The 11,070-nt window shown below is 37.4% G+C and overlaps 1 protein-coding gene across 1 annotated transcript in view; it reads right to left on the bottom strand.

Moving 5' to 3' along the window:
• Positions 1–9,604: 9,604 nt before the first annotated feature.
• Positions 9,605–11,070, bottom strand: part of LOC144974660 (uncharacterized) — a 17,982-nt gene continuing 16,516 nt past the window's right edge. Inside the window, exons 14-15 of the mRNA XM_078917744.1 lie at positions 10,143–10,890; positions 9,605–10,062 (exon numbers count right to left, since the gene is read on the bottom strand). Coding sequence (XP_078773870.1) covers positions 10,462–10,890 — 429 coding nt within the window. The 3' untranslated portion in view covers positions 9,605–10,062; positions 10,143–10,461. The remainder of the gene's footprint in view (positions 10,063–10,142; positions 10,891–11,070) is intronic.

Here is an 11,070-nt window from a genome sequence, read left to right as displayed (position 1 = left end):
GGTGTGCCGATGTTTTTAAGAAATGGACTTTTGATTGAGAACCCATGGATTCTCCTTTTTATTCCAAGTTTCGCTCAGCAGAAATCGGACGAATACGAGTTTGTTTTCCATAACGATGCCTTCCATGATCTTTATAATAATAATAAATGGCATTTATATAGCGTTGTCACAGGATCTAAGCGCTTTACAGTGATATAAAACAAAACATATTACAGTAAGACAAGTTTGATGGAAAAGTGATACGAATTCAATTTAACAACAACAGAATATGATAATAGTATTGCAACATTATGACGTAAAAAGATAAAACTTTAAGTGAGATTTGAAGGTTGTCAACGAATCCGAGCATCTCACGTGTGATTGGAGACAGTTCCAAAAATGGGGGGGCCGAAAATTGAAAAGATTGTTCACCTATTTTACGCAATGGCTTAGGTTTGACAAAGATAGATTGGTGGAGGAGCATGTCGGTCTACCGAGTCGGGAGCTGCGGGTAAATCTATTCCTGTAAAAGTGATGTTGACCTTTTCTTCCAAGGATTTCGACACTAGCCATCTATTCATAAATGTGTCTATACAACATCTGCAGTAACTAGTTCTGTCTTGGCGGAAGCCACTTTGGCTAGGTGAGAGAAATGCTTCCATGAATGACGATCTAATCCTGTTCAGAGTTAATATTGACAATGCAGCTTATTGTAGTCCGGAAAATAATATGGTAATTTTCTCGTCTTTATCCAGTTAGTTAACTGCCATAATCGGCGCATAGTTGAGTCCTTGGAAAAGGCTCTTTACTCTCTTTCTCTCACCGTACTCAGGTGTAAAATGAGTACCTGGCCTTTAACAGCGTTGTCTCTGTCCGAAAAAAATGTAATACGGCCTAACGGGCGTCATGTCCCGTCCTGAATGCTAAGTGTTGCTGTTGGCCATGGACCCCTTGTAAAGTGCTTTGAACACTTATAGTGGATATTGCCCTGTATAAAAGCTCATTTTAACGTCGATAGATTTAACCACATCCTTACCACCCATAGGAAAATCGTCACAATTTGTTACGATGCAGACAACATTTTTCTCATTCTTATTTCTTTTATACATCATAATATTTGAACAAAAAATGTTTGCTTTAAAGTAAATTAACACTGTGCTGAAGAGCTCGTTTAGCTGAAAAACATTATGTGTAGCAAGAACAGCTTATGTGTTTGAGTGAAATAAACCTATTTTCGTAAAGATTGGGTTTGAAGTTTTGGGGAAAATTCGGAAAACGGCCCGTAAGGAGAGAGTTAAATGACCCCCATCTTGGCAAAAACTCTCGAACCCGGGACTTCACAATCACTGCAGGGTGAACAGACCAGTCAGAGAATGAAAACCAAACTACAGGCAAACAGAAATATCGAAATTTTAGATCTTGAGTTATTCTTTCTTTTGACCTCCCTGTCTACGTCTTGTATCAAAGTCAAGCTATATTTGATAGGTCAGTGACCGGATGGTTGACAATAATCGATGAATTAGCCCCGGAGTTGTTTCCTTGGGTAATCTACTTTTCAGACATTAACTCTCCCGACTCTGGCGTAGATGAATACCTGACTATAGGCAATGATTGACATTGAAAGATTGAAGAACGCCTTACGAACTTTTCCTTATGTAATGAACATACATTTTCATTCCGTATAGTCTGCTGGACGAATAAATTCGATGCGCATCGAACATGGTGAGTCGTTAGAAATACTACCTATTTTATTTAAGATAGAATTTCAGCGCTAACCCGCTCGATAATCTCTTGTCCTCTTTCATTGGGTTCACGGCATGAAAAAATAAAAACCACGATATATCTAGACCGGAATAAAAGTAACAAAACGTTTTGTTTCATTGATTTCTGCCAATAGCACGTTTGCATTTTTTATTTTATTTTATTGTCCTTTATTATTATCTATGATTATACAATTTTGTTTCGTTTCTTTCTTTTCAAGTCTCTCTCTCTCTCTCTGCTTCGTGCGTCATAGTTTTTGCTATCACCCATTATCTTGGGTAACGGCGCCATTCCTTATCATCAGAGACAGGTGAGCGCGAGTCGAGATTACAATGAATGCTCAAGCAGCAGCCGTGAGAAGAGAGTCAGAGTTTCCCTTCTATTTTGTGTTGCACTGTCTGTCAAAGCGGTTAGGCAGACCTGTCTACTTGAAACTTCAAAAATTCGTAATTTTCAGGAGATAAAAATTGTAGTCGCTTTAATTAACTTTAAAAAATCAACAATTCACCCTCATAAGGATTAAATAACACTTCAAAATCCTTAAAGTCATAATATAGTCTGTCATCAACTTTCATTTTCAGTAAGTTTTGATGACTTAGCGGTGCTCATAATGTTAGAAACTTGGAGCCAACATTTCGTAATTCTTCGAATTTTTCGTAACAGTAGGCAGGCCTGGGTAAGGTATAGACTTTCTGATTAAAACCAACCCCAAGTTTTGGATGGCATTTTCCCCCTTGAACAAGAAAATTGACACCAGCTGGTACGTTTGACGTTTGGCCCACCAGAGAAAACGAATTCAGTATTAAAAAAAAAAAAACCCAAAAAAACGGCCAAATAAAAAAAAAAAAAATAGAACAATTCGAAATGTATTTTATTTTTCCTCCCTGATTTTTTAATACAATATCGACAATCAGAAGCGATAACCTCTATCTGAGGCTATGTGATCTTGTGTTATCATACTCACCTCCGATTGGAAGGTCCAGGGTTCGAGTCCCGCTCTGAGCGGCGCATAGTTAATGGCCTTTGAAAAGGCCATTTAATCACATTCTCTCACCGCCAGGATTTGTTTTTATTAATATCGTGTGAGAACTTTGCAGCGCAGTTGGTAGAACTCTCGCATCACAAGCAAAGGGACCAATACAGATACAGATATTAAAAGAGGGTTCTTTCTTTTGTGCGGCTATGTGGTCTAGTGGTATGACACTCGCTTTCGGATCGGAAGGTCCTGGGTTCGAGCCTCGCGCTCGGCGCACATTTGAGTCCTTGGAAAAGGCCCTTTACTCACATTCTCTCACCGTAATCAGGTGTAAAATGAATACCTGGCCGTTAACAACGTCTTTGTCCGAAAAATTGTAATATCGCCTAACCGGCGGCATGTCCCTTCCTACATGTTGAATGTTGCTGTTGACCAGGGACCCCTTGTAAAGCGCTTTGAGCACGTTTAAGGATAAACTCGAGCGTTGTTGGAATCATGACTCCAAGGATTATTAAGTATTACAACGAACGCCGGAAGTCATCTCATTACAAGGGGAATAACTCAGTTTCTGACTAGATATTAGTCCATCCGCTTAAAACAAAATAATATGTCTAATCAGAAATTAATGTCCGTGCCCCTTCTGATTTCATTTAAACGGTTTTTACTGTGTGTTCAACAGTACAACAGGTGAGGTCTTTACGAGAGTCCTTAAATCTTAAGGATCTTTTTTTTTTATTGTTTTGTTTTGTTTTGTTTTTTAAACTGAGGTTGTTTAGGTTTTTCTACTTTTTCATCATTCTTGTTTAGTTTTATTTTGGGATTTCTTCTTGTTTTTATATCACTTTGTGGTAATGAATGACTGACTACCTGTCTATTGGTAGAGACCGAATGTGCTTATTGCAGGGAAGAATATTGATCGATACCATCAGAAAGAGGCAGTTACGGTTTCTGGGACATGTTGTGTGGAGAAGAGACGGAATAGAAAAGTTGGTAACATCTGGGATGATCGAAGGAAAGAGAGCTAGAGGAAGACAAAGAATGACTTATTTAAATAACCTAACTATGACCAAATGTGATTTTAAAAGCAACACAGATTTCATGCGCACCGCAGAGGATCGTGATTAGTGGAGACAGCTGACAGCACAAGCCACGATGGATGATGATGATGATGCAGTATCTCAAATTGTTTTTAATTATCAGACCTGCAAAATGTGCACGTTGGTGGAGACAGGTTGTTTTTTTTTTTTATTAATTCGCTTAAATTGTTGTTGTTTTATTATCTTTTTGACTGAGATAAATGTATTTTATCTCAATTAAATGAAATGAACATAACGAAAATTCGTCCTTCACGAAGTCCCAGGTTTGAGAGTTATTGCCAAGATGAGGAGGGTCATTTAAATCGATCGATATTCGAAGAACGAGTTTTTCTAGCCAAATTTTTAAATTTGAGGTTTTCCAGACTTGGGAAGTTAACTGGTAAACAAACATCTTGATTCCAATAGATAGAACGAAGTTGACGTCACTCAGGTCTTTGTTATTGTTTTTTGCCATCCATGTTTATGAGTAATTCTCACTAAACTGTATTCACCAGATTATAAACGTTCAAGGTTACACCTAGTTTTGTGTGTTGGTCCGTTATTTTACCGGATGGCAATGTTGTGAGCTTGTTAGCCAAGCGCACAGCATCGATAGACAGGTAAACAGGAAATTCGGTCTGTACTTAGAAATAAAAACAAAAACAAAAACATTAAAAAACATTTTAACAGGGGGAGGAGAGAGAGAGAGAGAGAGAGAGAGAGAGAGAGAGACAGAGAGAGAGAGAGAGATAGTGTTCCACAAAATACTTAAATAAATACTAATAAAAGAAAATAAATAATATCGATACCAATCCTCAAAAAAACTCATTGGGAAACAAAAGGGTGATCATAACTTTGTTTTATTGAATATTCTATATGATTTAAACAATTCAAACATACATATCTAGCTTTAAAATATACTTCTCGCTCTACATTGTAGAAGAAGAGTAACTAACGTCAATCCAATCATAAATTTCACAGGAACAAATAGATATATTATATTATATAGCGCGAATAAATTTTGATACGACGGGCAAGCATTGGAAATAATAGATAATAATAATATGAGCAAATGGAGATATTTCAAATTGATTTAAAATATCAACAAAAAAAAATATTAAAAAATAAATGAAACAACAAGAGACAAACAAACAAAAAATAAACAAACAAAAACAAAAGAAAAACAACAACAAAAAAAAAAACAAAAAAAAAAAAAAAAAGACCAAACAAAAAAAAAAAAAAAAAACCCAAACAAACATGAGCTGTTATCATAAAGAGCAATACTCCAAGATGTGATTAAGTCGCTTTACAAGGGGATCCAGGGCTAAAAGCAAGACTTAACGTGATGTGCAGTACACGGCACCAGTAAGGCGCTATAACACAGCATTTTCGATTGAGACAATGTGGTGATAAGTCATAATATGCTCATTTTACACCTGAGTATGGTGAGAAAAAAGTGAAGTCTTTCCCATGGGCTGAACCTTAAGCTCTCACGACCGAACTTGAATACTCTTCAACAGTCGTAACGTCACTTCCTTCCTAATGACGCATGGTAACTTAGCAACACTGGCTCTAAACTATCGGAACAATGGCGGACGCCGTATGAAATATTTCTCCGGCGAGCATAAAAGCGTATCCGGAGAAAAGAAAACCCACAAATGTTATCATGTTTTGACTTTTAAACATTCTGATCACAATGCATATGAAAAGGTCTAGCCAGCATGAAGAATAAAAAGTAATGATTTTCTTTGTTTAGAACCAAGATGGCAGCCGTTGCCGGGTGGCGTGACATTTGACTATTGAATCCAATTAAGGACCTCAAGGTGACAAGCCGAATAAAGCACCACGTGACTACAGTGCTGTACATATTAGTATTAGTCGTTTATAAAATTAGTTAAAATAGGAAGCATATGTATATTCCAAGAGCACACTATCAGTGTAATCAGTTTGAAATCACCTTAAAGTCTCATCCAGACACAAGAACAGGTCCCAACTGAGAGGGATATACTCAAATGTTTACAAATCATATATACATGTGCATAATAGAGAGATGATTTAGAAAACAAAAACTATCATCTCACAAAACTTGAACTATACATTTGACTGTTTTCCTTCCCAGCTAGGGTATCCGGCCAGGACCTGGACAAAACCAAGTAATCTCATTCCAAGACAAAGACAGAAAGCATGTTGGAAAACAGATATAGGGGATAGAAGCGTAGCCATCCTTAACGTATAGCCTGACACTGACTAAAATATGACGTCAAAATACCAGTCTTTTGCCACAAAAGAAAACAAATCGTGAGTTGTATTCAATAGTTCAACCAATGGGACCACTTGTTTCGATGAGCACTACTAACGACAACTCACTAGGCGGTGCAAAAACCAAATAATGACGTCAAAATGCCAGGTTTTTGGGTTTCAGTGTCAGGCTATAACTTAACGATGGCGACGATAGAGGACACTATGGGAGGCAAGGAACCCCACCCAGGAGTCGGAATTAGTGAGTGAGTGTTACACACATACCACTAATCACATATCACGTATCACGAACAACTAATTACAGAAGGTTATTATTGGTGTTAAAAACAAACACAGCTACCGGCGCATGGTTTATATATACCAAATTAACCCCCTCGACAATTAGCTATTCATACGATAATTACGTGACATGTGATATGATGTGATACGTGATATGAGGTAATTAGTGTATAATTATAATTGTCTATTGTGTAGGGGTAAAAAGATTGCCGGAAATTGAAGTCAAAGTAATATTATTTTAAAACGCTTCTTGCTTTCAACAAGGATAGTAAATTAGATAATGCTGAAAATAATAATAATGCTGAAAACTTATATAGCGCTATAACTCCGAGACACCAGACTCTCAGCGCTTAAATTCAGCGCTTAGATACAGTTTCTCAACTTCAATTTAATTCTGACTTTAAAAAAAGGACTTGACCTTTTATATAGAGCAATACTTAACATGTAGGACGTGACATGCCGCCTATTAGGCGATACTACATTTTTTCGGACAGAGACAACGCTGTTAACTGTTAACGACCAGGTTCTCATTTTACACATGAGTACGGTGAGAAAATGTGAGTAAAGAGACTTTTCCAAGCACTCAACTATGCGCCGAGCGAGGCTCGAACCGAGGACCTTACGAAAGCGAGTGTCATACCACTAGACCGCATAGCCGCACAAAATTTTTGTGTGCCTTTAACCAGTGAACGGTGTTACCCTGAAAAGACATGTATTGAAAAAAAGTTGGTCAGAAAATCGTCCTTCAAATATCGATCGATTTAAATTACCCTCATCATGGCAAGGTCCCATGTTTGAGAGTTTACCAAGAAGAGGGTCATTTAAATCGCCGACGTCCCAGGTTTGAGAGTTTTTTTTTTTACCAAGATGAGGGTCATTTAAATCGCCGAGGTCCCAGGTTTGAGAGTTTTTTACCAAGATGAGGGTCATTTAAATCGATCGATACTTGAAGGACGAGTTTTCAAGCCAATTTTTTAAAGACATGTCTTTCCAGAGTATTTGAGCTTTTATACAGGGCAATATCCACTAAACGTGCTCAAAGCGATTTATAAGGGGTCCTTGGCCAACAGGAACACTTAACATGGAGGACGAGACATGACGCCATTTAGGCGATATTACAGTTTTTTTTCGGACAGAGACAAAACTGTTAACGACCAGGTACTCATTTTACACCTGAGCACGGTGAGAGAATGTGAGTAAAGAGCCTTTTCCAATGACTCAACTATGCGCTGAGCGAGGCTCGAACCCAGGACCTTCCGACCCGAAAGCGAGTGTCTTACGGCTGGACCACATAGCCGCACAGAGTAACGGTTGTTAACTGATTAAAACTCATTTCTCTCCATCGAGCTCACCACAACTTAGTGCCAAATTGGCATGGCTATGCGGTCTAGTGGTATGACACTCGCTTTCGGATCGGAAGGCTCTGGGTTCGAGCCTCGCTCGGGGCATAGTTGAGTCCTTGGAGAAGGCTCTTTACTCACATTCTCTCACCGTAATCATGTGTAAAATGAGTACCTGGCGGTTTACAGCGTTGTCCCTGTCCCTGTAACATCGCCTAACAGGCATCATGTCCTGTCCTAAATGTTATATGTTGCTGTTGGCCATGGACCCTTTGTAAAGCGCTTTGAGCACATTTAGTGGATATTGCACTATATAAAAGTTCAATTTTATCATTATTACTATTATTATTATTATTATTATTATTATTATTATTATTATTATTATTATTATTATTATTATTATTATTATTATTATTATTATTATTATTATTATATATTATTATTATTATTATTATTATTATTATTATTATTATTATTATTATTATTATTATTATTATTATTATTATTATTATATTATATTATTATATTATCATTATTATTATTATTATTATCATATCATTATTATTATTTTATTATTATTATTATTATTATTTATTATCATTACTATTATTATTATTACTATTAATATTATTATTATTATTATTATTATTATTATTATTATTATTATTATTATTATTATTCATTATTTTGTTATTATTATTATCATTATTTTATTATTATTATTATTATTATTATTATTATTATTATTATTATTATTATTATTATTATTATTATTATTATGGTGGGGAACGACGGAAAATACAACGTTTGATACCAAACTGGGGACATGATTAGAAAGAGATAATGGAATAGTTTGGTCACGTTTCAATACGACATTGGGTTCCAATGTTGGTGCCGTATAAATACAAGTTGACATAATTGAAGTCACGAGTACGTGAGGTCGACAAAGACTGGCGTTTGTCACAGAACAAAATGCCTGTGACGTAGGCGCCAATAATGAGTATACGAATACCACAGACAACAGATCTATTAATAGGGGGTGCGCTTGGCCGTAGCCATCGTAAAGTTATGTCCTGACACTGACAAAAAAAAAATGAAGTCAAAATGCCAGTCTTTTTCCACAAAAGTATACAAATCGTGAGTTGTAGTCAATAGTTCAACAAATGAAATAACTTGTTCCCTTGAGCTCTACTAACGACAACTCATTAGACGCTACACAAACCTAAAAAATGACGTCAAACTGCCAGTCCTCGAGGGTTCTTGTGTCAGGCTATAGATAGTATGCGCTTGGCTAAGAAGCTCATAACATTGCCATCCGGAAGTATAACGGACCAACACACAAAACTTTGTGTGATCATGAACTTTTATAGTCGGGGTAATACAGTTTAGTGAGAATCGCTCACAAACGCGGATGGCAAAATTTAATAACAAAGGCTTGAGTAACGTCATCTTCGAACTATCTATAGATAGAACGAAGATGACGTCAATCAAGTCTTTGTTATTGTTTTTGCCATCCACGTTTATGAGTACTTCTCACTGAACTGTATAAACAAGACTATAAAAGTTCATGGTCACACATAGTTTTGTGTGTTGGTCCGTTATACTTCCGGATGGCAATGTTATGAGCTTCTTAGCCAAGCGCATACTATCTATATTATGTTAACGATGACTACGGCTTGGCTTCGAAGCTAACAACATTGCCATCAGGAAGTATAACGGACCAACACACAAAACTATGTGTAACCATGAACTTTTATAGTCCAGTTCATACAGCTTAGTGAGAATCACTCACAAACGCGGATGGCAAAATACAATAACAAAGGCTTGAGTGACGTCATCTTCGTTCTATCTATAGTCTGGTCAATACATTTTAGTGAGAATAACTCATAAACACTGATGGCAAAAAAAAAAACAACAACAAAGACCTGAGTAACTTCAGTTTGTGTGAAAAACGTGTTCATTGCAACTGGAAGTTATGAGAAGAATTATGTTGAAATGAATGAAGCCATACAAAAATATTCTAGAGTAAAACAAATAAACTGGTACCTTAATTTTTTTTATTTACAGTACAATATATAGCTTAAGTAATTGTACATCATTTTGTACATCAGATTTACAGTCTAATAAAGGAAGGCAAAGAAATCATCTGAGGCCTACTTGCGCTAATCTTGAGCCTGTGAATAACTGGGCTTGTGACAAACTGGGCCTGTGACAAACTGGGCATGTGTCAAACTGGGTCTGTGACAAACTGGGCCTGTGACAAATTGGGCATGTGACAAACTGGGCCTGTGACAAACTGGGCCTGTGACAAACTGGGTCTTTGACAAACTGGGCCTGTGACTAACTGGGCCTGTGACAAACTGGGTCTTTGACAAACTGGGCCTGTGACAAACTGGGCGTGTGACAAATTGGGTCTGTGTACAACTGGCGCTGTGTACAACTGGGCTTTGACAAACTGGGCCTGTGACAAACTGGGTCTGTGACAAACTGGTCAGCCTTTATCTGATAGTGATGCTTTAGCTTTGTTGTATCACTGATCATACTTTTAAATGTACCAATACAGCAATGGTGTTTTTAAAACAATCATCATAATTGATAATCGTTACTTCCTAAATCTTACATTTGAGAGGAATAGATTCATTTTGTAAATTTTGTGCTCATACAAAAAATTAACAACATGCGTTTAAAAAACAAAAAGTAACGTTGTGTTTCGTTGAGTATTTCATATCTTATTGTATGATGATGATGATGATGATGATGATGATGATGATGATGATGATGATGATGATGGTTAGTGCTTATCCTCCGGAGGTGCGTCAATATACGGCAACTGTTCATACCGATTGTCCTCTTCATTCGTGCTACACAAAACATTTCCATCATTGACGATGAAGTCCACGCGAGATACGTACGTTATTTCATTCCAGATCGAGCCCTCCATACCAAACACGCCACTATCATTGGTGGCCTCCTCTGAATTCGAACTCTCTATACCGGAAGTAACTCTCTCAATCTGTGACCTTGACCTTTCGATGACTTCAGAAATGGGCGGCGGCATTGTTGGAGACCTGCAAATGGTGTCATCGTCGTCGTCGTCAGAGCCTTCTGGGACTTCATAGTGAACTTGAACCTCCACGTTTCTTGTTGCATCATTGGATTCCAACCTAGGTGCCGTTTCGTTAACAGTAGGTGAAACTTGATTCTGGCCATCGAGAGTGCTCTGAAATATTTTTTTGAAAAACGGGCTTTATATGGGTCGTAATAATTGCCGTCCGGAGCCGCTGGGAGCCGTCCGGCGGCCCAGGAGAGCCGTCCTGAAGTCATTTAAAGCATTCTCAAGCCATCCGGAGACCCTCAGACCTGTACGAACCTTTCCAGAAGTCCTACGCTTTTCCGAAAG

This window comes from Berghia stephanieae, chromosome 6, assembly GCF_034508935.2.
Source record: "Berghia stephanieae isolate SIO BIC M18660-M18661 chromosome 6, UCSD_Bste_1.3, whole genome shotgun sequence".
Lineage (NCBI taxonomy): Eukaryota > Metazoa > Mollusca > Gastropoda > Nudibranchia > Aeolidiidae > Berghia > Berghia stephanieae.
The sequence above is the reverse complement of the archived record's forward strand: the minus strand, read 5'-3'. Positions and strand labels throughout refer to the sequence as shown.